Below are 27,466 nucleotides of genomic sequence, written 5' to 3'. Positions count from 1 at the left end.
TTAGGACAATGTGGGGAAAAGGGCTGGTGTGCTCTTAAAAACCCTTCCTCCCCTTTTGAATCCCAAGAGGTGGAGAAGGGGTTGAGACAAAGCTGGCTGTAGGTCAAACTGCAAAGCCATCTATTTATTTTGGCTCCTCACCCAGGCTTGAAGTGCTACATACTATGACAACATATTTCAAAAGTTCAGGCATTTGGGAGGTACAGTAGAGATTTTTGAGGACTCCTGTCAACAGAGCTGAGCCTAAGTAAACAAAGCTGTAGCTTCTTGTCCGGCACTCCATCACCCTCCCCCCAATTTAATCTCAGAAAATGTCCTCCCAACACCAGCTCCTACATTCACAATCTGTTCACTTGTTCTGGTGGAAGGTAACAGCAGCCTAGGAGGATGGACTCTAACCCACCAGATTCAGGTTTATTTCTCATGTTACCCAGCGTGAGGCACATTCCATTTCCCTAATCTCCTATAATATGAATTCTTTGAATTAGCACCATAAAAAAAGATGATTTAACACCACGGACTTTCAGGTTAGATTACTTTGAGGAAAAATGTAGAGACAATCCAACCACTTATTTTTGTTTGTAAAAGAGCCTACAATTATCACCAAGTTTATTTTTTATTCATGTGTATCCTTTACATGTTACTATACCTACGCTCAGGGGCACAAAGTTTATTTAAATAATTCTGAATTGCACTGTGAATTAATAGGCTTCCCAAGCTTTTCTTCTATGCCTAAAGAACCTTTATGGGCCTTTACCTGAGTCAAAATTAAACCTATGACTTTACAAAATAAGTCAAAACCAAAATAAAACTAACCCCCACCCCCAACAATCAATCACACAAAAAAACATTAAAATAAAAAGCAATAAACAGAAGAACAAGCCCACATGTTGTAGATTTGTGATAAACAAAGGCACAAGAAGCCTTTGAACCATATTATTGAAGGCTAATGTACATCACTGGGTTACTATAGTCAGTACTCATTTAGTGGAAGGCAGAAGGTTCTAATAAAATTTTACACTGACTGTGGTGAGGTTAAACCTAGATCTGAGTCTGATTTAAAGAGGGTGGAGGATAGGACAAGAGTAGAACAGATCAGATCATGTATATAAAAGAGGTATCTCTGGTTCAGTCATAAACGAGGCCTACAGTCTTGGTAGGTCAGGAAGCTACAAGGGCTAAAAAGTGAAAACTGGTATTTAGAGAATTTCCTATGTGCCAAAACTTTCTCTAAAAATTGCCTAACATACAAGATAGTAATAACCTTAAGGTGGCATAATTATCCCCATTTTACTAATAAGAAAATGGCAGTTTATGCATCATCTGAGTTGAAGTTCTAAGAGCACAGTATGTAAGGAAGACTGGATTTGAATCCAGGGACCATTCCATTCCAGTGGCCGTACTCTCCCCTTCATTACTCTACTTCCTATAAACCGGATTTATAGTGCTGTTTTAAGTTGACCTGAATTTTTTTTTTTAAATGATCTTTAAAGCCTAAATCTCGACTTTATAAAACATAATAGGTAGTACTCTAGGCTGTCTGTAGAACTTCCTTTCTGGGGGGAAAAAAAAAAAAAAAGCTTTGCTCACTTGGTTCTATCACTAACTAACCAGCTTGAGCAGCTTTTGGCTTGAGTATGGCAATTCACAGTGTGAATCAAAGTGTCTTGTACAATTATAAAATCTCAGAGTAATTTGTCTCATAGCACCGAAATAAAAGGGTAACAACTACTGTTAAAGTTTAGACTGAGCTAAATTAGCAACATGTTTACCAAGTTATTAGGAACTCTTAAACACCATTTTGAAATATCCTTTTGTGTTATTTATCATTTTTTAAAGTACCAAAAAATATCATTTTGATACATTAACATTCCCTAAAGAAATGAGCTACATCTTTGTACTTCTTGTGTAAGTTGGCCTGAATTACTTTCCATTGTCAGAATTGTATTATATACTCTTTTGGCTCCAGGCCTGGCACATCTTTTCCTCTCTAAAGCACTTCCTCTTCAAACCACCTCCCACTCACCAAATCTCAATCAGGTGACTCCCAAAGCATCAAAACACAGTACCTTATCCTATCTTGACACAGACACTGATTCTGCATCTTGTTATCAACACAGTACCTGGACCTCAACAAATGCCGAATGAATGATAGAATAAGAATGACAGAAGTTCTAACATGGAAACAATCTGTTGATTCACAGCAATGGTCCAAATACCGTATTTTCCGGCATATAAGACGACTTTTTAACCCAGGGAAATCTTCTATACGCCCAGTCGTCTTATACGCCGGAAAATACGGTAACAATTTTCTGACTCAAAGTGTGTCACTAGTAATTTCAGTAGTGTGTTTTTCATAACTACAGATCCTGATCAAGATAAACTAAGTTTATCAATAAATTTTTAAAATTTTATTAGTAAGCTCAGAGTAACCAAAAGTGGATTGTTTATATACACTTTATGATGAATGTAGTTGCACTAGTCTGTATTTTTATAAAGACTTGTTCAATAAGAAAAAAATTCTCTGTATTGTACTGCAGTATGTTCTTAACGAGTCCAATTCTGATCATGCATTAAACTGCGCCAATTAAACAATCTTAAAACATTGCTTAGTGAACTGAACTTGCCTCAGATGTTTTAGAACCTTCACTGCAAATATACCAGAGAAATATGATAGTGCTTTTCAAAGACTAGTTGTTCTTAAATTTAAATCATTCAGTAGTGTTTAATAAAATAAACAAAACCCCCTCAAAATAACCCATTGAAATACGGTATTGAAATCATTCAACTTCTGTTGGAAAACAAGGTAAACATGATATAATTGCATTTCTGTTCAAGGAAACATTCAGAAACTTATTCTTCACAAAAGAGGTTTATATCCTAGATTTCTTTTGAAACCAAAAGTTAAAAACAAATTTTAATTTTATTCTTTGGCTATACCTAATAAATGAGTCACTGATATCAATTCACAATAAATTTATTTTACAGAAAAGAAAAAGCTTGCCATTAATGAAAAATTCAGTAGAAAACAGTTCTTCTGTTTTAAGTTGGGGCTCAAAAGTAGAAGCTGCTTATTAGTGAAACCTCAGTAGAAAGAGAATTTTGTAAGAAAACATTCTTGGCATGAAAGCTCTAACATAAATTCTGTAATGAAATAGTTACCATGCAATTTTATTGGCAGAAAGCCGGTTTCTGATGGCTGGTATTTTCTTTTCAGTCTCTTTAAGACATTAACATGGAAGATACTAAACCTGCTTTATTTAGAGTTAATTGTATATAAATACGGTGTCATGATGGATAATCTTTCCATAGTCCACCTATTTAATTGAGCAGTTCTAAGTAGGTAATTGGCACCCTGCCCTTCTGATTTCCCCTTTCCCCCATTAGCCAGTCTGAATCCATTCCAACGACACTGAACACAGTGATCACCTACAAAATAAAAATATTTCCAGTTACTATGTTAAAAAATAAACACATAGAAAACTAATCAGATTTGTACTTAACTATTCATTATCAAGAGACTTTAAACATTATTGTCAATTTTGCTAAAAGTTAAGGATATTTTTAGAGGCATTTTTAGAAATCTTCCAGTTATTTAGCAGTTAAAAGCTTTAAATATTTATGTGATGATATATTTGTTAAAGAATAGTAGTTAAAATTCTATAAAATACTATAACCATCTGAAATCTATGAAAGCATTCATGATAAACTATTTCCAAATAAGTAATGAGGAATTTGCATTTTGTTATAATACTAGAAGATATGTCAATCTACTATACAGTTTTCTTCTTATACCCACATTACTCACCTCATCTGCAAGAAGTGATAATTCACTACTGTTTGCAGCATCATAATCGTACAGAACCCTGGCCTTCCTGCTGCCACTGCCCTCCTTAAGGTCAATAAGGTTGGAAGGAGAGGTCATTACTAGGCCACTTGAAGTCATGGCAGAAGAACCGATCACATTTGATGAAGCAGATGGTACAGGTACCACGGAAGTCTGATTGTTGTTACAGTGATAACTGGATGGAAAACTGTTGAAAAGAAAATGGCTAATTGACTATTTTCAAGCAACCAAAGCTCCTGAATACCACCACTTGATGGCAGTGTTTACTTTCTACCAACTTTCACTGTGAATAGAGATTTATGGATGTTGATATTTTAATGACAAAGTGTGCTGTCTAGCCTATTATGCCTCTTGCAGTAATCCTTGACTCCTCTAAGCCTCATGCACATGAAGTCTGTCAACAAATCCTACTGCCTCTACTTTTAAAATTCACAACCAGAGTTTGACCACTTCCACCACATCTACCACAATTACCCTGACCCAAGCCACCATCATCTCCTGAGTGACTGAATGATTCCAACAGGTTCCAAAGAGGTCTGTCAGCTTCCATCCCATGCCCTCTAACAACTATCCTCAACAGAGCAGCAAGAATGATTCTCTAAGAGGCTAAAATCAAATCATGTCACTCTTCAGATCAAAACCCTCCAGAGTCCTCATATCTGAATAAAGGCCTAAGTCCAAACAGTGGCTTCCAGAGCCCTGTGTGTTCCAGCTCCGTCTCCTCAATTCATCTCCAACCAAGCCCTCCTTGCTGTTGCTTGAATATAACACCCATGTTCCTGCTTCAGGGCTTTTGTTCCTGCTGTACCCTTCCTGGAGCATCGTCATTCAGAAGCTGCATATTTTGCTTCCTTACATCTTTTAAGTATCTGTCTTCCCTGACAAACAGTTACCTTAACCAAGGTACTAGCTTGCTGTATTTTTCTCTATAGCATTTATCACCTTCTAATATATGATATAATTCACACATACAGATTTTTCTACTTCCCTCTACCCTCAAATAGAATGCAGGTTCCATTTCTAATTCAGGTTTCCCCTCTAAAGTTAAGAATACATTTCCTAGCATCCCTTCCTGAGTGAACTCAGTCCTCAGCAGTGATTAAATATACACATTTCTGAAGATAGAAATAAAGCCCTCTCTCTCCTCCTATGAGGTTTTAAAAGTCTCTAACCATGGAATTTTACTTTCAAATATACTAGTATGTTTGGCCTTTGTTTAGCCACTAAGGTCTACCTATGTCAATTTTGGGGAATTAATGGAAAAAACAAAACAAAACAAAACACTAACCAACCAAAAAATCTGAAAGGCCTTTTCACCTTCTAAGAACTTTAATTACACATTAAAAAAAACACTAGACTTCCTGATGTAACCTGGTATGTTAAAACCTCCCAATTATTTAAGAATAAAATACATTTACTAATCTTGTGAGAAATGCTTCTGTTTTCTCGTCTGTGAAATATGGATATAATAGCACCTACCTCGCTGGTGTGAGGATTATAACATTATTACATATAAGGTGTCTAAAAGAGTGTCTGGGGACATTGGAGCCCTTCCTAAGTGATTGCTGTTTTTCAGTTACTACTAACAACATTGCTATTTTAGCCATTAGCATTACAACCTGGTTCTACTCTTCAGAAATAGCTCTTGAATTTGTTACTATGGATTTGGATGACTTTCAAATTCTACATTTAAAGACTTACAAATTTTCCCACTCTCAATCATTGGTCATTACCAGTAATAGAATTTATTGAGGGGAGAGAGACAGGCTAGACATTCTTTCTCAGAATAATAGCACTATTTTCATTTTGTAATGTTTGAGGTTATCCTAAAGTGCAGCAACCAAACTAGATTTTGTTTGAATGGCTGAATTCCAAGCATTTGTGTGGTTTTAAGCAGAAAGCAAGTATGAATGGTAACAATAGCAACCCCTCTGCTGCACTCCCAGAGTATTAGGACAAAGTGAATAGGAAGTACTAAAGCTTCTTGGGCTTAAAATAGTTATAGTGATGTGGGGAAGAAAATGGTATTCTGCTTTCAGATATTAATACCACTAACAAAACTTTAAATATAAAAGAAGTGTAAATTCTTCTATAAATCCTATTAGAATAACTAATGGTATTAGGCGACAATTCATTTTTAAGATCTAAAATTGGTTTTATAAATGTGCTTAATTTTGTTCTAAGTCTAGTTTTGAAAGATTAATATGCAGAAAGGAACATCAAAGTGTTAAGGGCATTTTTTTGCCTTATTCCTTGAAAAGTAAACTTCAAACACTCTTAAAGCTATTTTTATATAGCGCTAGAAAGGTATTCACTTAAATTATCTTCTCATCCCTGTTAACATTCTTCTGTGCTAGAAGAGCTCAAAATGTTTTTTATAACCTAAGAAGTCTGATAATTACTTTCTTTTTTTAAAAAAACTGATTTTGCCCTAGCCAGTTTGACTCAGTGGATAGAGTGTCGGCTTGTGGACCCAAGAGTCCTGGGTTCAATTCTGGTCAAGGGCATGTACCTTGGATGCAGGCTCCTTCCAGGCCCGGGCCCTGGTTGGGGCTCATGCAAGAGGCAACTAACTGATGTGCTTCTCTCACACCGATACTTCTCTCTGTTTTTCCCTCTCTCTAAAAATCAATGGAAAAATATCCTTGAGGATTAAAAAAAAATTATAAAAATAAAAAACCTGACTTTAAGCAAGCTATTAAAAGCCTTTAATTTTTCTAATCTTCATCTCTAATACTACTTTATAAGTAAAAAAAAGAATTATTTTTCTTAACAGGAATTTCATGTGAAAAGAAAATTACCACCTTCCCAGTTGTTTCTGAAGGTCTAACATGTACTGGTAACATTGTGCATAGTAAGTCATCTGGGCTTCTACAAAGTCATTCAGACAGCGGAGGTGATGGGCCTGTAAAGGAAAGTTACAGTCACTTCTTAGCTCTATAATCTACTTAAAGTGGTAAATCATAAGGGGAACAGAATACAACACTGTACTCAGGGAGAATCACTAGTATCTAGCACTTTACTACAAGACTTATTAAGACTGACCATGGCCAACAGTGTAATAACAAACTGTTTAGCCAACAAAAACCAACAAATGGCTGATTATGGTGGGAGAACTAGGTGATAGGGTGTAAATAAAAATTTAAAATATTTCTTCATATATCTTAAAAAGTGTCACAGTTTAAATTTCCTGGTAAATAACTAAAAAGGAAGTTCAGGTTTTCTTCCCCAAATTGCGTGAGGTCTATCAAAGTCTTTTGTTCCAAATGAATTTCCAATAAATGAATACTCACATGTGTACTGCTAATTCCTTCTAGCAGAAGTCTGGTAATCTCTGCCTGACGATCGAATTCACTTTGAGTTATTCTTAATTCCTGTTCAGACTTAAATTGGAACATAGTTTTAGAACCTCATTAAGAGGACTTAGTCCATTTTACATACATTTTTGTAAACTGTCAAAGAAAATCTCCAAACAGATCCTAAATGATAATCTGGCAATTCTCTGATTCTGCTTTTGTGTCTAAACTGGTCCCTGGTTTCTAGACATTAGTGTTTCTATATTACTCAATCTAGACAGAACTGATTCCTTACCAGTACTTGACTCAAAAGAATCTATTAATGCCAAAGCTTAATGGCATATACATAAGAGTTTAGAAAAACTACTATGGGACAACCAATATATTTCCAATATCAAATTTGCCATTTTACAAAATCTTAAAATCACAAGTTTACATGTATAAAATATTTCAAAAAATCCTTAATTACTAATATAGTTACTTTACTTTGAACTTAAAGATAGTCTTTAATATTAAACGAACTACTTCAGAACAAAACCATAGGATTTTAACCCCTCTGGTGTTTAGTTACCAAACATATACTTGTTTCTAGAACATAGTTTTTAGGTTTCTTCTAAGGATTCTTTTTCCTACATAAATGTCTTTCTTTTAAGTTTTCTTTCCAAACTTTGCATGAAATATGTTTTAAGCAGAAATATTACCCAAAAGAAATGCTAGGGTTTTTCTGCAAGTAATGGGTGCCCTTTAATCAGTGGTATGCTGGGATAAACTGACTTTCTAGGAAATAAAAAAGCACTAATATGTTGATTTTCATGTTATAAATACTCCTACACAGTTGATTTCAAGCTACCAAGCTGAAGTCCCTGAACTTGGAGTTGGAAAGAGGTGTGTGTATAATAGTACACTACTCTTAGCTTCAACCATTGATATAGGTTTAGTGCTGGGACAAAAGAGTTCACTAAAAAGTCAACATAATAAAAAAACAGTAAATACTGGCAAAACCATCTTCTCAAACTTTTAGCAAGAGTTAGTTGGTAGTAAGTGAGGTCACTCAAAATAGCTCTCATTGGGAATCATCATTATTAATAATCTACACTAATAAAAGAGTAACATGCAAATTGACCGTACCTTTGCGACACCCACCAGCCAATCAGGAGTGAGTATGCAAATTAATCCAACAAAGATGGAGGGTTAATTTGCATACGCAGGTGTTGAGCGGCCGGGGCGGGACGCTTGCATAGTCACCAAGGCGACTACGCACGTGTTGCGCACCGCCCCAGCTGTTCTGGGCCTCTGGGTAGGGTGGGAAGGTGGAAAGGCAGCTCCTGGACGGAGCGAAAAGGCAGTGCCGGCAGCCAGGGGAAGGAAGGACCATTCTTGCACGAATCTTCATGCATTGGGCCTCTAGTGTTATTATAATGATGATATTTTCCACCTCTCCAGAATAAATAGCTTCCCTAGAATAATTCCCAGCCAAATAATTGCAATATTTCCAGGACTATGTAAAACTATTATAAGTATAAAAACAAGGTCTGAACTTTTTCCCTTTCATACCCCATCTCCCTCTCTTTCACCCCTGGTGGCAACGGTTAGCCTATTGAACCAATTAACAAGGAAGTAGCAGCAAAATAGATAATCAGCTGCTTAAGTATTCTAATTTCACTGGCAACAGGCCTGGCAGAGGGAACTAAGAACTGACCACTAGATTGGATTTATAGAAATAAGCTTACATTACTCAATAAATCAAGTGTTAAAATTAAATTTACTTGACTAAAACCAGACTGAAGACATGCTGCTTTGATACAGGGCTGAAGTAACTTTCATCTGGAAGCTAGTAAGAAGTGGAAAAAAGTCCCAGGAGAAGAAAATAATCAATGCTCTTCTTAAGGAAAATGTTAAGGAAAACCAATCACTTCAGTGTTACATTTGCACTATTTATTGTTCTGCTTGCTTGAATGCAAAAAGTTTTGATTAATAGAAGTAACCATAACAAACCAAAAATAAATAAATGAGGCTAGTTCCATGTATAACTTGAATTAATAACCTTTAGTAGAAATGGCAGTAAAGCCTACTAACTGACAATATTTTTGTACAAGGTATAAACAAGTATGCTTAAGTAGATTAAAAGTGTCCTGGAAACTTGAGTCTGAATTAGAAATAATGTTTTGTTTTGTTTTTCTCTTTCAAATCATTTTAATAACCTGGCAGTGAGTCAAAATATGAAAAGAGGATTCAAACTTATTTCCTTTAAGGGGGATGCTACCATGATTGCCTTACACAAGCATAACCAAAGTTAATGATGACACTGGAGTCCAAAGAGTGAGGATGTTAAGAAGGCTTCAAGGTTCACAGATTAAAGAACTTGGTTTTGGTGATTTGGTGTGGAGATGTGGAACTAGTGTTTTAAAGCTAAAACGCTGAATAAAAATATAAATAAAATAATCTCAAGGACAAGGAATCAGTCTTCCAGGTTTGAGCAACCTAGACTTTATATTTAGAAAAGGTAAATGATAGGAAGGAAAAAAAAAATCTCATTAAAAAAAAAAAGTTTCAGTGTGTACTGGAGTAATTGCAAGCAGATGAAAGTCCCAAATAATTTCTATTTCTACACATATAATTGAATCTGAGAGGCAGAGGTTAACTGAAATTAGGTTCAACATAATCAATTTACTTAGGAAGAAAATGATCCACACTAGACAGGTAAAAAGGGTTTAAAGAAAGACAATAAATTTAAAAGGTTTTTATTCTGTCCTCCAGATCTCATTCCCTGACTTAATTTTACAATTAAAAGGTAGAGTTCTAGGGAAAAGGCTTACTGCTTAGAATTACTATACCAGGCTAACTGATTTAGAGCAGTGGTTCCCAATCTTTTTTGGCCATGCCCCACCTAAGCATTTCTAAAATCCCAATGCCCCTGCTGTGACCTATAATTCTTATTATTCAAAAAGTGAACTCCTGTTCACATGAAGGAGGCCTAAAAGGCTATTAACTTGGTCTAAACAAGCTTCCAAAGACTATGGAATCCGTGAAAGAGAAAAATAAAAGAACAAAAGGACAGCTGAAATACTGAGGAAGAAATAACCAAGAAATTATTAAAAATATAGTAATATGAAGTGATATGAAAAAATAGCAAATAAAGTTTCAAAACACTTAATAGAGAACTGGAATGCATAAATATGACACAATATATATTTATATACTGTATATGAGGCCCCTAGAACCGTAAGAAATGCAAAAAATTCACTGTTAATAACTCATTCTCGAATTGCCCTCCTTAAAAATCAAATGGCCCCGTGTGGGGCGTGTTCCCTATGTTGGGAACCACTGATCTAGAGTATATGACAGCATAACTTGGATCAGAAAAGCAAGTAGAGTTTTTTTAAGATGTAACTTGGGAAAAGGGCAAGAATTTGTTGGTCTGTGATATCAGCTAGAAATGTAGATCATGCATTTTCTATGACAAACTTGGTCAGTGTTACTTACTTTATCCTATGGGCTTAAATCTTAAAATATTCCAGAAACATAAATTAAACATTTTTAAATTATGAAAAAAGTGAGAACTACAGAAGAAAATCAATTTTGATATATTTAAGTTCCTCTCATATATACGTAATATAAATATTTGTTTCATGAGTTGTTTTCCATTATATCAAATATTTCCCAAAGTTGTAGAGACTGAATCAAATAAAATTTTTAAGTATACTTGCATGCTAACCAAAGTGGAAGAGACCCTGATTTTCTTGTTTAACCTATATTCTCTTCTATATTACTCTGCCATCTTTTCATGCTAGAAGTTCTAAAAGAAATCAGAGGCCAGGGTGAAACTATAGCTAAACTGATGAGTAGATTCCACAAAGGGGGATGAGAGCATAAGTTAAGAATTTCACACTGGATTGCCAAGTCATAGAATCAACAGCTCCATAACCTATGCACAGAACAGACCATATAGTCAGCAATCCTACTGTCAAAAAATAAATGAAAAACGCTTCTGAAGATTTCCAATAGCATTTGAAACAACTCTGCACTAAAGTCATGATTTTATTTATTAAATTCTTGCTTAGTTATTTGATTTCCCAGCCCAGAAAGATTAGAAATGATAACAACAGGCTAGTAGCAGACATATGGACAACTTCTAAAAGTGACAGTTTGACAAGAAGACAACACACTTCAAAAACAAAAGATCTAATTGTCACACAGTACAATAATGAATATTCATAATAAAGACCCTAACTTTAAGTAAAATTCAATATATGCTATTCTGTTTAATGTAGCATCGAAATACTTTTTTACAAATGTTTTCAACTAAAGTGACAGAAAAATAAGCTTTGGTGCTGGAGAGAACAAGCTTCAGTTACCTAGAAAATGTATTTGTGTGACACAAACACAGAATATGATGTTAACTATATTTTACATAATTGCCATATGAATAAACCAAGTATTTAAACTGTCTCTGGCAAGGCACTATAAAGATTACCACTTAATCTATCAGGTATCAATAGTGTGTGCAAACAATATCTCTGCAGCACTGTTCTATTACTCTGTGGACCTGAGTGTTCCATAATCATTTTCAGATTTTATAAGATACAGTAACAAAGACTGTGACTAGCCCCACCGTTATCGTCCAATATTCTGAGTGAATGACAATTAAATTTGTTTCATAATTCTGTAGTTTAATAATTTACTTACTTTTGTCACTTCCTCTGCCCAAATCTAGCCAGCATTAAAAATTAGAGAAAAATATACAGCATGAAAAAAAGTTGGAATTTAACATTTTCTACAACTTAGTATAGAGAAATGTAAATATTTTAATTCAAATGGCATACTCCTTTTCTCAGGATCACATTATCAGGTAAAATATAGCAGTAATTAAATTAGTACAGCTTAATATACTGTAAAAGTATGCCTTCATATGTACAAATACTATCCATTTTTTAATCTTAAACTAATTCTATAAATTAATGAGAATAACAGTTTTCTAAAATGGAATATTTAACCCCTCTTAGTTCTAGTTTTTTTATTTATAAAATGAGAAGTTTGGACCAAATGATTTCTAATTCCTCATTAGGACTAAAATTCTACAACTTTAAGAAATTAAAATAAAGCAAAGGTAAATGTACACTGAACACTGATAAAGTCAATGGGATGGGAGGGGGAGCAATAAACTAGAGATACTAATATAATGAATTTAAAATTACCAGAGTTAAATACATCTTATTATAAGTAGATGATATCAGTAACAAGACAAATGCCTGATAAATGAAACAGTCTTGCTAATTGGTTAGGATATTTTTACAAAAGAAAACCTATGATTTATATACTAACTTACCAATGACAGAAAGAAATAGTCTCACACTTTTCATTTTCCTACAGATAGGACAATGGAAACAAATAAATGCATTCTCTTGCTATCTCAGGAAAGCCCTCATTTAGTCAGGGATTCATGGGTCCCACCCCCTCAATCCCCCGCCCCGTTTTTAGTTCAATGCTAATATTGGGAATAAAAGCAGTTAGTATAACTGCCAATTTATTATCAACTTTACTACAATTTCCATGTCACTTCTGTGGAAGTAATGTATCTAGGAGTATAATATACCAAATACTCATAAATCTTTACTAGCTAATATTTTTAAGATTTGTGCAGTGTTCAGATTTTTCATATTTCTATTATGTTAAAAAATCAAAAATTTCCAGCCGGCCAGGTGTGGCTCAGCAGTTGACCATCGACCCAGGAACCAAGAGGTCACCGGTTTGATTCCCAGTCAAGGTATATGCCTGGGTTGCGGGCTCAATCCCCAGTAGGGGGAGTGCAGAAGGCAGCCAATCAATGATTCTCTCTTATCATTGATGTTTCTCTTTCCCTCTCCCTTCCTCTCTGAAATCAATAAAAATATATTTAAAAAAAATTCCTAGCATCTCTAAAATTTCCTCAAATCAAGCTCAATATATACTTTGGATATTATATATAACAATTCTCACTTTCAATTCTTGTCCACCATTATCTCTATTCAGTAATTTTCTTAGGTGAATTAGCATATGGAGGAATGAGCCTTACCACTACATAAATACCTAAACTATTGGGGTTTGTCTTGGCCTGGAATTGCAAAAGAAATTCATTCTATGTTGAGTTTGGGTGAAAATTAAGGGGACATTGAAGGTACTGAGAAACAAAGTAAATATGTATACCTTATACCTTTCTCTAAGTTAAGGAAGTTTTGTTAATTTTCTTTGCCAAAAGTGAACATATAAAGTGCCAGCTAAATTAACATCTTTTATAGGGCATAAAAGGCACAATAAATTTGTGTGTAAATTCAGACTGTAAAATCTGAATTTGGCATAGCTAATATATTTGGCAATTAGAATACATTCTTTCTTTTTAGTTCCAATATTACGTAAGCTATTATTCCACATATATTTTGTTAAACTAATGAATGCATGGCTTTGAATATTTTAGACCATTAAATGCAGATGATAGCAGGAGAAGGCACTTTTTTCAAGATGTAGAAAACACAGTAGGCCAACAAACCTTTAGCCATTTTACATGCAGGAAGTTGAGCATGTAAGAGAAATTTACCATGTTATCTCCTTCAAGGTGAGCTGAGTTTAGTTGCTTAAATACATAGGTAAGAGACAAAGAACACATTATACCAATGAACACAGTGAAACAAGTTATTTCTGCACAATAAAGAACACACAAACAGGTATTATTACTTTAAAAAAAAACCTCTTATTTGTTCTATGGAATTTCATAGTGGTACCTATCTACTTTTCCAAAAGATTCAAATTTTCAAAGACAAAAAAAAAATGTGGCTGATGCCCGATTTAAAATTAAAATCATTTAGGGAAAATGCATCACTTTAAAAACTTCCGCCATTATCTATAATTTTTATTAAAATTTTCACTATGAAAGCCCTTCTGCCTAGCCACAGCTTTCCCATTCAAAGGAATAACTAGTCATAAAACAATCCATGGAAATTTATAAATAAGTTAAAATCAAAGAAAGTCCGAGGTTAGAGTAACCTCTTCAGCTGCCACTTAGAACTAGGAAATGTGTCAAAGAAGAAAAAAATAAAGCAAACCCAAACTTCTGGCGGTTTCTATTTTTCTGTATTCCCTAAGTAAACGAAAGTAAATGCAAAAAGCCTATTTAAGGAAGTTAGGCTGTTCCTGAAGATGATGTCAGGATAATTCTGAGGTAAAACTGACAATGAATTTGGAATTACTGTCCTGTCAAAGATAGCTCTTTTCCTGCAGTAACTAATACAGAACCTCCAAAGGGGAACAGTATAGAAGAAAATAATTTATTTCGCACATACAAGGTACTGGGGTAATCTCATAAGACATCACTGTCCAATACCAAGTTATCAGTTTTAAATTTCATTCAAAATCAAGTCTCAGTCTTTTCTTTCCCAAAATGACAGGCACAAGAGACTTTTACCAGTACTGTGGTAACATGCTCCTTAAGGCAATGATTTTTTGATGGTGGTAGTGGTAGTGAATTGTGAACAGAAGGCAGTGGGAATGTAAGGCTCTTAACAAAACATATCTCTTAGCTCAAATTAAGAATTAACTTATTAGCATCCTCTAATAAATCCAGACTTGTTTATATTGTACTATCACAAAGTTGTTCCAATTCAAATCTGATTCATCTCTTCAAACTTTGGAATAAAGATTTAAACAATATAAATGTTAGATTAAATAAAAAGCTTATAAATAAAACCTTTACACAAAGTTATATATATGTAATTGAATTACTATATTTAATATATACCCACTCAGTTTTATCTGAGATTCTTTTTATGAAAAATATACAAGAACTTATTTATCCAAATAGGTTTCCTTCCCTGCAAGGCAGTCACCTGTCAGTCCCTGTTGCCACCGTTTGAATGTTTTTGGAACTACTCTTGGTGACAACTCCTTTAGTCAGTTTGAGTCACATGTGGAAAGGGAGTTAATCTACCTTTTAAGCCACACACAAGCATTCTCTAGTGTGATTCATTCTCATCTTAATTACTATTTGTTTTTCTATTTCAAATATAATAAACCTATCTCCAAAAATCTATTTGCCATCACCAGTGCCTGAGGATATTTAAGCGACATGACACTGCTTGAGGAGCTCATAATTCTCATAATTTTTGTTTTTTAGCAACAAGGGTACCACTGAAATAAGAATATTGCCTGCTGATATAACTACTTTGCACTGATTTGGATGTATTAAGTTCTGATAACAAAAACTACACCCTAAAGTCATATTCTAGTCTTACTGACAAATTGTAGCTTACACTGTATATGAGTAAAATATTTTACAAGTCTGAAAATTATTAACCTAAAATGTTTTTTAAATTAAAGAACACTACTTACTGAAGCTCTAGTTTCTGCAGCTTTTGCCTTTTTTAGTCTGGTTTTTGCAGCATCCAAATCCAGTCTCTTATTTTGTAGTAGCTTCCTTTCTTTCTATAAGAAAAATATAAAGGCTAATGATGTTAAAATCCAGTAAGAGCATACTTTTAAAATATTATTTTACATTAGTATTTAAAGCATTATTTTCCATAAAATATATGAATCATCTGATAAACTGAGATCTATAATTACAAAACTGGCTATACATAATTTAACTCCCTTTTCTACTGTTCTCAATTTTAAAGCAATAGAGACATTCTGGATATCTGGGTAAGATGGAAGGTGACTGAAAACAGAGAAATATTATTCTTAATACTTTGGGATTTTGCTCCCCAGGAAACATTTGGCAATATCTTCTTGGTTATCACAACTGGGGGAGGAATATTACTAGCATCCAATGGTAGAAGCCAAGAATGCTGCTAAATATCCCACAATGCAGTATAGCTCCCACAACAAAGAATTATTCAGCCTAAAATGTCAGTAGTGCCCAGGATGAAAAACTTAAAAAAAAAAAAAATTAAATATTTTTACTGATTTCAGAGAGAGGGAGAGAGAAACATCAATGAGAGAGAAACATCGATCGGCAGCCTCCTGCACGCCCCACACTGGGGATCAAGTCTGCAACCGGGCATATGCCCTGACCGGGTATCGAACCACAACCTCCTGGTACATGGGTCGACGCTCAACCACTGAGCAACACCGGCCAGACTGGTATGAAAAACTTTTCACAGCATTACAGTTTATCTAGAAAGTGCCTATGATGAAGGAAGTATAGGCCTAGTTAAAGCTGCTTGATACCCTATGTCTGTGGTCGGCAAACTACGGCTCGCGAGCCACATGCGGCACTTTGGCCCCTTGAGTGTGGCTCTTCCACAAAATACCACAGGCCTGGGCGAGTCTATTTTGAAGAAGTGGCGTTAGAAGAAGTTTAAGTTTAAAAAATTTGGCTCTCAAAAGAAATTTCGATCGTTGTACTGTTGATATTTGGCTCTGTTGACTAATGAGTTTGCTGACCACTGCCCTATGTGATCACATGTACCACAGCATGGAGAGCAACTCTACTATTCTAGCTTACAGAATAGATAATGAATAAACATAGAATTCCTCATGGGAACTTCAAGCTTCTATAAAATAGGCACTGTTTGTTTTACTAATTTTTAGACAGATTTCATATATCAAATTTCATCCCATTTACAATCTAGTATCTTTTAAATTGTATTTCAACTTGCTGATTTTTCCTTTGTCTCAGGCCAAATACTTTTACCTAGAGACAAATTCATTATAAATATGTTTTCTGTAATATTTTATAAGAAACTGCAAGTAATGTTTGACCTAATATTTAAATTAGAGCAGTCTTGCAATAATCTTAGAAAAAAATAGCCACCTAAATCTCCATCCTCCATCACTTAATAATAGACTAATAGATTAGGTTTGGGAAAGTGGTAATATTTATTTCTTACACGTCAGCAAAAAACACAGCTATGTGAAAAGAAAATAACAGACTTCTAGGGATGCAAAAACACAGGAAGTCTAATAGCCAGAAATATAGCTTCTAATAATTAGGTTTCTGGCTGCCACTTTAAATGAATAATTATATGGCTATACTATGGTGATATTTTGTGCCATATTTTAAAAATCATTCAAGGAACCTCTCTCTATAGATTTTAGTGCTAGTAATAAATAAGAATGATGTAAGAATATCTCAATAACACAACAGGGACACAAAAATGGAGTCCATGTCATCAATAGTCCTTCATTTTGATTAGCTTTGTGTTCTGTTAAATACATACCCAGCTAGGTTATTTAAAATTTCTAATCTGTGACATCTACACAGTTAAGATGGCAAATTATTCACTAAAAACTGTAAATATATATCTAAATATTTTACTAAAAATTAAAGCACTTTTCAACTCACAGCAATTGTTTTATAATCTCCTTCTATAAAGTTTCTTAAAGGAGTGAGAAAATTTAAAGCTGATGTTTGAATCAGCTCTCTGTCTGCGGTTCCAATTCGTTTTTGTGTTTCTCCACACTTAATAAGAGCATTACCTGAAAAGGAAAAAAAAAAAAAGGTTTTTTTTAAACGATTGTCTGATAATGTCGGAAAACAGAATCATGTCAACATAAATCAGCAATTTGATCTGCTTCAGTTGTCACTTTTTTACTTAAGTAAAAATCAAATAGAAATAATTGTAGTTAAGGCAGTTTTATTTTAACTTATCTACACTAATAAAATAGAAAGATGCAAGTTGACCGTACCTCCGCTATGCCCACCAGCCAATCAGGAGTGAGTATGCAAATTAACCTGAAAATGGTGGCGGCCCTGGCCCCCAGCCGCTCCGAGCCTGTGGGAGTCGGAGAAGTCGGGCACCAGTGCCTGAGGCTGGCTGTGGCCAGGGAGACCAAGAAGCTGCCTGCCCCATGATCCCAGGCCGCAGCCAGCTGGAGAAGCCGCCTGCCCCACGTTCTGGGGGAGATGGAGAAACCGGGCCCCAGCGCCTGAGGCTGGCTGCAGCCCGGGAGACGAAGAAGCCATCTGCCCTGTGATCCCAGGCCGTGGCCAGCAGCAGAAGCCTCATGTCCGCCCGCCCCACATCCTGGGGGAGACGGAGAAACCGGGCCCCAGCGCCGGAGGCTGGTTGCGGCCCAGGAGAAAAAATAAGCTGCCTGCTCCGTGATCCCAGGCCGCAGGCAGCTAGAGAAGCTGCCCGCCCCACGTCCGCCCACCCCGTGTGCGCCCACCCCAGGTCCTGGGGGAGACAGAGAAGCTGGGTGCCAGCGCCTGAGGCTGGCTGCAGCCCGGGAGATGAAGAAGCCGCCTGCCTTGTGATCCCAGGCTGCAGCCAGCCAGAGAAGTCGCCCACACTGCATTCTGGGGAAGACGGAGAAGCTGCCTGCCTGCGGTCCAGGCGCCAGCTACTGCAGCTGGCTAAAGCCTGGTAGAACGAGAAGCTGCCCACCCCGCAGTCCCGGGCACCAGTACCTGGGGCTGGCTGTGGCCTGGGAGATGTGGAGACACCACCCACCCCACGGTCCCAGGCGCAAGCACTTGTGGCTGCAGCCCAGGCGAAGCCACCTGCCCATCATCCCCTGCGCTGCAGCCGGCCTGGGCGCCTATGGCTGACCAAAGGGAGGGAAGCCCGGATCCCGGGTGCCTGTGGTTGGCTGGAGGAGGGAATCCTGGGTCCCGGGTGCAAGGCCAAGGCAGAGGTGGTTAGGGGCAATCAAGCCAGCAGGGTAGCAGTTAGGGACGATCAGGCTGACAGGCAGAAGCAGTTAGGGGTAATCAGGCAGGCAGGTGAGCGGTTAGGAGCCAGCAGTTCTGGATTGTGAGAGGTATGTCCGACTGCTGGTTATCCCCCAAGGGGTCCCAGATTGGAGAGGGTGCAGGCCATGCTGAGGGACACCCTTCCCCCCTGCCCATCCCCCTATCACAAATTTTGTGCACTGGGCCTCTAGTAAGATTATAAATATCTAAATAAAAATAACAAAGATAAACTCATCAGAGTTAATTGTACTAATTCTATCAATGGGACAAAAGAGGATTGATACAATGAAAAGTATGTACCATCACAGCTCAAATAGTGTAGATTTGTTTATAAAAGTACTAGAGGCCTGGTGCACGGATTCATGCACCGGTGGGGTGCCTTGGCCTGGCCTGCAGACATCCCCAGAGGGGTCCCAGATTGTAAGAGGGCACAGGCCAGGCTGAGGGACCCCACCGGTACACGATTGGGGCCAGGGAAGGATTGCAGGAGGGCTCCAGGGCGTGTCCAGCCCGCCTCGCCCAGTCCTGATCGGCCAGCCCCAGCAGCAAGCTAACCTACCCGTCAGAGCATCTGCCCCCTAGTGGACAGTGCACGTCATAGCTACAGGTTGAACAGTCGAATAGCTGACCGGTAGCTTAGGCATATATATATATATGCTTAAAATATTTTATTAAGTAGATCAAGTCAGAATTTGACTTCTGTTTCTATTTTTATGTACTTATCTCAAATATCTATAATTAACAGTATACTACATATTTGTATTTTAAGTTAAAGAAAAAAAATCCATGTTTTGAAAGAAAAGTACTGTGGAAAATAAGTGAAAGAAAAAGGAACCACAAGATCAAGATTCTACTCCCAGTTCTATCTCTAATAAGCTTTAGTTCTGTGGATCTTAATTCCTTCATGTTAGAATGAGATTAGATCTGATTGGTAAGGAAGTAATAATATAACACAGCAGTTAAGAGCTCAATTTCTGGATACAGATCTACATTTGAATTTCTAGGTATACGATCATGGATGAATTATGTAACCTCTCTAAGACTCAGTTTCCTTTTTTAAAAATGGAGATAGAATTTATAAGTAGGATATAAAGTGGGGATTTATTGAAATCCTACCTAATAATAGACAAATATGCAAATTGACCGCACCTTCGCTACGCCCAAGCCACGCCCACCAACCAATCAGGACGAATATACAAATTACCCCAACAAAGATGGTGGCTAATTTGCATATCAAGACAGCGTAGAAAGAAGCCAAGAGCTGCAGAAGGGAGCAAAGCTGTGGAGAAACAAGCAAGCCAGGGGGAGGAGAAGGAAGTTGAGCAGGCGGGGCCGGGGGAGAAGGAAGTTGAGCAGGTGGGGCCTGGGGAGAAAGGAGGAGTGGAGGCAGGGCCGGGGGAGAAGGAAGGAGAGCGGGCTGGCGGAGAAGGCGAGGTGGGGGAGAAGGGAGGAGCGGAGGTGGGGCCAGGGGAGAAGGGAAAAGAAGGCGGGCTGGCGGAGAAGGCGGGCCGGGGGAGAAGGGAGGAGTGGAGGCGGGACCGGGGGAGAAGGGAAAAGCAGGCAGGCTGGCGGAGAAGGCGAGCCGGGGGAGAAGGGAGGAGCGGAGGCGGAGCCAGGGGAGAAGGAAGGAGAGCGGGCTGGCGGAGAAGGGAGAAAAGCAGGGGGGCTGGGGGTGAACGCGGGGCGGGGGACAAGGGAGGAGCGGAGGCGGGGCGGGGTAGAGTGCAGCAGGAAACCCTATTGCAGGATTTTTCCTGCAACTGGAACGCTAGTAATACTTATAATAAAGTATTCCAATGCTTGGAATACTCAATTGTTAGTTATTATCAATTAACAATATAGATTCTCAAAGCTCAATTCCAATAATCAGGGTACCTTCAATGAAATTACTAGAGATAAAAACAGATGAAGTAAATTATAAAAGAAAAAAATTTAGAAGCCTTTCAAATGATCATGTTCCACTAGGCCTGCAATTTGGTGAAGGAAAGGCCTGGGTCTCCTTAAACTTTTATGACTCCAGCATCTAACTGTGCCTGGCACAAGCAGGTAACACAAAAATCTGCTTAATGTATATAGTTTTTCTAAAATTAATAGCTATACTTTAGAAATAAAACTATAAAAATTTAAAGTATCTCCCAACTTCTGAAAAAAATATATTTTGAAGAACACAATGTAAAAATTTTAAAGTTGTACATCTAAATGGGTTAAATGGCATTGACTGCACAGTAGTTAGGTTATTTCCTCTGACATAAAGAAGAGAACTACTAAAGTTTAAGTTCATTTAGTCCCAGAATTTATGAGCAATTTCATAAATCAGGACTATATATAAAAAATAATTTATTTTACCTAGCATTTCATATCCATTTTTAGAACCAATTTCTTGCAGAAGTCTTAAAAAGACTTGAACAACAGGAAAAAAGCTATAGAATCCAAAACTGCCATATATTCTGAAAAAATTAGATTTGAAGGATAGTAATATATAACTTTGAGCTCCAGAGTTATACATTAAAAGAGTCAGCACAACAACTAACAAAGCTGAAGAAACCGTAAAACATGATCATAAAAAAATGAAACTATATGAAGAAAATGGAAATGAAATATAATCAAAACATCCAGAGATAACCATTGTTAACATTTTTGTATTAATGACATTATGTGTAATGAAAGCAATAGTGATTCCAAAACTTACAATGTGTCAGGTACTTTTTTATAGAAATAAATAAGCCCTCAAGAAAGCTTTAAAAAAAAAAAAAGAGGAGACATATGTAAACAAAAACTACAATGTATCTTACGTACCACAACAGAGATACTGCAAGAGTGCAAGTGAAGAATCCATTTAACATTTTAAACATAAAAAGATCATATGAAAGCTCAGAATAATATATGCTTAAATATATTAAATTAAATTGAAATGAACATACTTATTTGTTACCGATAATTCTCACTTCATTGAAAATTTTAACATAAAAATTTTGAAGTTAAAAGTGATTCCACGAATATTAGGTAAATATTAATGATGTCTCTAAGTAGTAAAAATCTACAAGTAAAGATAAATAGACCTTTTGCCTCTCACTTACCATAAGCTGTTCCAGGGCCAAACTCAGTCCCTGCATCAATCATATATTGTCCCAAAAGTTCTGGGTTGTTTACACGACTTGGAGCTTTTCTATCCAGTTTCTCATAAACAAATTCTTCTATCCTGGCATCTACATGAAAAGTTTAAAATTACCAATTTCAAAATAGCAAAACTATTTAAAAGACATTTTTGTTCCACTACCAGCCATTTATCACCCTGTAAAATTAACATGAAATTAGCATGCTTTCAAGTACTTATATTAATATACTAGCAGCCTCGTGCATGACATTCGTGTGCCCTTTCGCAGTCCAGGAGCCCTTGGGGGATATCCACGGGCAGCGGGCCTAAACTTCAGTAGGACATTGGAGAGCGGGCCTAAGTCGCAGTTGGACATCCTTAGTGCTGCCTTGGAGGCCAGAGAGGCTCCCGCCACCTCCACTGCGCTCCAGGCCTCAGCCGGGCTTGTGGCGTTCCCCCTCTGGGAGAGCACTGACCACCAAGGGGCAGCTCCTGCGTTGAGTGTCTGCCCCCTGGTGGTCAGTGTGCGTCGCACCCACCAGTTATTCCGCTGTTTGGTCCATTTGCATATTACCCTTTTATTACATAGGATAATTTTTTATTTATATGTTGAGTATTATATAACTCTAAGACTCTTACTATTTTAGAAATATGAAAAATATTTTGGAACAAAAATATTTTAAAGTAAAACCATTATATGAGTATTTTATGGGATTTTAGGTTCCAAAAAAGGGCTGGTATTCACTTTATATCTAGTGAAATTGCATTTGCCCCATTCATATAATGTCTAACTTTTAACTCTGAATATATGTTTTCAATTTTAAAAGCAGGATTTTTCAACTATGAAAATATGGATATAAGGTATCTTTAAGAACCAAAGAGTCACATACTTCTGACACCTTTTTTGGGCTTTTCTTGCTCAAAGCTGTCTCTCCCTCCTAGAGTCTAAATATAGGCACAGGGGTTTAAGAATAGAGTAATCCAGGCTCGAGATGTCTGCAGACAGAAATCAGCAATATGATGCCTTGGCTTAGTTGTATTTAGTTATATTTAAAGTATATACTAGTAGATACATAGATACCTTTGAGCATGTATTCACTCAAGATTTCACCATTACAAATAAGATTAAAATACAAGAGAAAAGGTTAAAAGCAATTATAGAACATTGTATAAATGGGAAAGGGAAAAATATGAATAAACATTTTAGTGTAATATTCAAGAAACTCACATTTACATTGCTGCCTAACAGTGAGGTATTTCAGAGACAAATGAGAAAAAGTCCAAATTTCCAGAAACAATGATTAAATATAAATTAAAATTATAATCCAAAAAGAAGTTAAATATGTTCCTTTTAAACATCTCACACAATTCCTCCACAAGTGTAAGTTTTACACAGTGCACTGAAATTTCAAAAATAAGCTAAACAGAAACACTTCAGAAGTTGGCAAAAGTGTTAATTATAAAAACATAAAATACACTTTTGTGGTAGACACTGGTACAGTATCAGAAGAGTTTTTAAGCAGGGATTTAAAAACCATTAAATTAGTTAAAACCAAAATGAGTCAGTTTAAAATGAATCATTTAGATGATGTTACCTAAGTTTCAGAATCTCATTTTCTGACCACCACAGTAATTCTTAACTTTGCTGTTTTCTACCTATTTGGTCAAAAGTATAAATCCCATGTTGATTTCATTCAGTTCATAAAACATTTGGTATATTTTAAATAAATGTTTCATTTCACTAAGTCTTAAAAAACATTTAGGCAACTCTGCTATAATTCAATATATATTTCTGAAAAACACTAGGTTCTAAAAAAATCATACACTAAAAATGACAGGGCTTACAGAAAAAGAGCTGGGTTTAACCACACAAAACCTAAGTAACTTTATAACCAGAGCACAAACAAAAAAATAAAAAGAATTGTTACTACTTTTAAATTAAAACACTAATATAAAATAATATTTATGAGCCATTGTAACTTCTTTATAAGAACACCATTCCTGTTTACCAGTCATGCATGACTTTATTTGCCATTCTGGAAAACATATTTTAGGACAGACTATGAGTGCAAGGAACTCTGGATAGAGCAAGGAATAAGAGGAAAACATTCTACTTATTGTTTTTGTTTTTTTTTTAGGTGCCATGGCATATAATTTAAGTAGCCTTAAATGAATAACAAATACCACATAGTATCCAAAGACTAGGCCTCAAAGTGTAAAAGGCTTAGTTTAAAAAGTCATTTCGATTTAAATAAAACTGCAAAGAATTACTAATAGTTTGTACAGTGCTTGAGTTTTTATGCAATAGCAACCAAGTTGGAATTTTAAGTACTTAAAAATAAGTTTATGGCACTCACAACATGGTCACAATAACTTTGGGGGAAAAGAGGAAGGAAAGCATGCATTGTTGCCCTTGTCCTTCAATTCTCATATGTAAGTTCCCAGTGAAAAGACTGTCAATGTGCTTGGTTCTAGTTCAAGTTCCCCTTCTAATTAGCTATGCTAAATTAAGACAAAATGCTACCTTGTGAGTTTCAATTAATAAACAATTAGGTGCATCTTATTTGCAAGGTTATTTATTTAGTGATCTGCTTAGGGTTGTCAGAAAATCAAATGGAATAATTTATGTAAAAACGTAAAACTTAACATAAACAAGTGGTAACAAATTAACTTTCCCCTTAATTATTTAGGGATAATTCTCCCTTGGATGAAACAGGAAGAGTAATTTAATTTTCATAGACCTTTATATCTCTTAAAATTCAAAGTCACTGCCTGAAATTGAATTTTCAAGAGGATTTTACAAAAGCCTGAAAAATGTTGTCAGTTTGTTAGGTGATACACAAAAAAATGTTTATCACCCTCTTCTTAACCAAGGCATACAAAAAATAACCACAATCTCAAAGCTATAAACAAAAAAATTCTGTTTTCTAATAGAAATTAAAACTTTTTAACATTAAAAACCCTACTAACAGAATTTTTTAATAGGAATAGTCAATAAGGTAGGCAAAAGGTAAAAAGTTTCTTACTTGGATTTGGCTGCAATAACACTTCAGTTTGTTTCATTATTTTTTCTGTCCATATTTTGGTACATTCAGCTTTGCTAAGAAGGTTCTCTAAGTGAGCATCCAATTCTGTCTTCTCTGCCTGGCCAAGCTTTTCTTCTGTGAACTGTTAGTGATTATTTTAAAACAATATTAAATATACTGCAAATACATTTTAGCAACCTATATTAATAATTAAAAACAAAACTCAAATCCAAACAATCCCAAACATACAATTATTTGTAAACCACTGCATGTAAATGTTACCGTTTTTGCTCCTATGATAATTTTGCCCTTATCTATACCTTTTTTGTAGCACTTATTATGATCCTATCTTATAGTTAACACGTATCCTCAGTTCTGCTAAAATGCATGATGTGAATTCTACAAAAAATTGAACACACTGTCTGGTATATAAAGTATATAAATATTTCTGACTTACAAAGGTAGCATAACAGTAAGGAGTAAGAGCTTTGAGTCAGTTGGATATGAATTCATACCCTGACCGCAATGCTGTGTGACCTGAGCAAGCTTTTGAATATTTTTTCCTTAGGTATCCTCTATCATAAAAAAGAGTCAATATATATCTTACAGTACTTTGAAAGTTAATTAAGAGTATGTATGTAAATCACATTGTTCAGTGCCTAATCATTGTTATTGAATTAAAAAAGGGCTGTTTATGTTTAATGTGGCATTATATTATTGGCACTTTAATCACACCTAGTTAGATAGGCTTTTATGAGATGTTCTGAAAAACTGTCATTTAAGTTGTTTCTTCAGGATATGTTCCAGCAATTGATGTATAGACTAACTTTTGGAATATATCCTATTCATACTATGGAGGCATCTTTTAAAGATTATAAAGTGTAGTTAAATATACTCAATGTACATTATCTTGTGTTGGTTTTTCAGGAAAGGCAGCATTGCACATACAGTAACAAAGAAGTAAAAAGATTTCCTTCCTTTTAGATTTTATGAAGACTTCTGGATATTTTTCATTAAATACTAGAAGTGATGACTCAGCCTGCTTATCATGCATAATTTTTTTTCTAGAATATGTGGCTTTTCCCATCATAACACGGGCATATCACTAGCACTAATTCTATGCTCATTAATCATGACTCATTTCCGGGTAACAAAATAAAATGTTCACCTTGCTTTTTCTCCTCCCCTCTCATTTCTTAAAATATCTTCTCCTGCTCCACTTGTCTGAGTTTTATATGTTTCTTCCAGCATCCTTGTTTTTGGTCTAATACTTTCAGTTGATTATCACTTAGCACTTTTAGCTGAAAGGTCCTCTAGAATGTTATTTTTAGACTTTACAACCCCCACCAAGGTCTTGTTCAGCTGCTAGAAATAACAGCTTCAACAGTTTTTGTAAAGTCTTAGGCCTTATTGAGACTGGCCTTAGCCAAGCCCTGACCCAATGGGTGGGACTGAGAAAAGCCGTTCCAAAGGTATTGCCTAAGCCCATAAACTTGAGTATATTGTAACTGAGGATAGAAGAGGCATTAGGCAAAAATCAAAACCCGTCTCCCAAAGTCAGCTGGGTAACTATGCAATCTCGATCTTAAGAGAGAACTCTAGTCTTCTTTCAGATCCCTGAGATTCTAAGCAACAGACCTACTGTAGAGATATAGATTAGAACTTTACATGTTAATACACCCAGGTGAACATTATCTACAAAGGATGATCTACCAGTAGATCATCCAGACAATAAACAAGTAATTAAATACTTTGATAATAAGGATACAAAGATAAAAAGAAGGTGGAGAGAGGACCAACATAGATGATGGTCCTATTATTTCTTAAGTGAGTTACTCAATGATTAACTGCTTGAATTAATGAATTCAAGTGTAGAGAACTGAAGAATTCATTCTGCAGGGAGAGGGAGGGTAGGAGAATCAGATGGTTTAAAAGGCCGAGGGATATGCAAGCTGGGCCTGGAAGAGGGAGCAGGAGTTTGAGGATTGCCAGATGTGAGCGGTAAGAAAAATAGCCTCTCTGAATTGATAACAACTGAGATGGGATGATAACAAATGAGCTATGTAAAGACCCAAGGGAAGAGTATAGAGCCCTCTGATGATTTATCTTCCAGTTGCATTTCTGGAGGATCATTAGTGGTTCTAAATATTATTATTTTTTTTTTGGTAGAAGCCTTTAATTTATACTTAAAAACCAAGACTAGATTAATACAACAGTCAACAGATTCATAATTAAGAACCAGTATTTATTAGGTCAGTCTTTGTGCAAAGCACTCTGCTAAGAACTATTATAAGAGAGCTAAATGAAAAATATTACCCAAATATTATAAACCTGCAGGCCTCTTTTTTTCAGCACATAAAATCATGTTAAACTTTATTGACTTTTTTTAAAATATGTACCAGAGGATATTTTTCTATTGATTTTTAGAGAGAGTGGAAGAGAGAGGGAGAGAAAAATATCGATGTGAGAGAAATGCATCTATTGGTTGCCTCACGCACGCCCGGGTGGGGAGGAGCCTGCAACCAAGTAAGGTATGTG

General features: G+C 36.0%; 1 protein-coding gene across 5 annotated transcripts in view; it reads right to left on the bottom strand.

The window, feature by feature from the left end:
• Positions 1-2,961: 2,961 nt before the first annotated feature.
• The window catches only part of SH3GLB1 (SH3 domain containing GRB2 like, endophilin B1), a 31,700-nt gene continuing 7,195 nt past the window's right edge, over positions 2,962-27,466 (bottom strand). Inside the window, exons 2-11 of one of the 5 annotated variants that reach the window (XM_028134317.2) lie at positions 24,929-25,070; positions 21,886-22,014; positions 17,456-17,589; positions 15,502-15,594; positions 13,667-13,750; positions 11,830-11,853; positions 7,141-7,230; positions 6,652-6,752; positions 3,809-4,034; positions 2,962-3,429 (exon numbers count right to left, since the gene is read on the bottom strand). In XM_028134317.2, the coding sequence (XP_027990118.1) occupies positions 3,322-3,429; positions 3,809-4,034; positions 6,652-6,752; positions 7,141-7,230; positions 11,830-11,853; positions 13,667-13,750; positions 15,502-15,594; positions 17,456-17,589; positions 21,886-22,014; positions 24,929-25,070 (1,131 nt within the window). In that variant the 3' untranslated portion in view covers positions 2,962-3,321. The remainder of the gene's footprint in view (positions 3,430-3,808; positions 4,035-6,651; positions 6,753-7,140; positions 7,231-11,829; positions 11,854-13,666; positions 13,751-15,501; positions 15,595-17,455; positions 17,590-21,885; positions 22,015-24,928; positions 25,071-27,466) is intronic. The other 4 variants (XM_008157780.3, XM_028134318.2, XM_054721248.1 and 1 more) reach the window with 4 other exon arrangements.

The sequence above is a fragment of the Eptesicus fuscus genome, chromosome 9, assembly GCF_027574615.1.
Source record: "Eptesicus fuscus isolate TK198812 chromosome 9, DD_ASM_mEF_20220401, whole genome shotgun sequence".
NCBI classification, from domain to species: Eukaryota; Metazoa; Chordata; class Mammalia; order Chiroptera; family Vespertilionidae; genus Eptesicus; species Eptesicus fuscus.
This window is presented reverse-complemented; position numbering and strand designations above follow the sequence as displayed.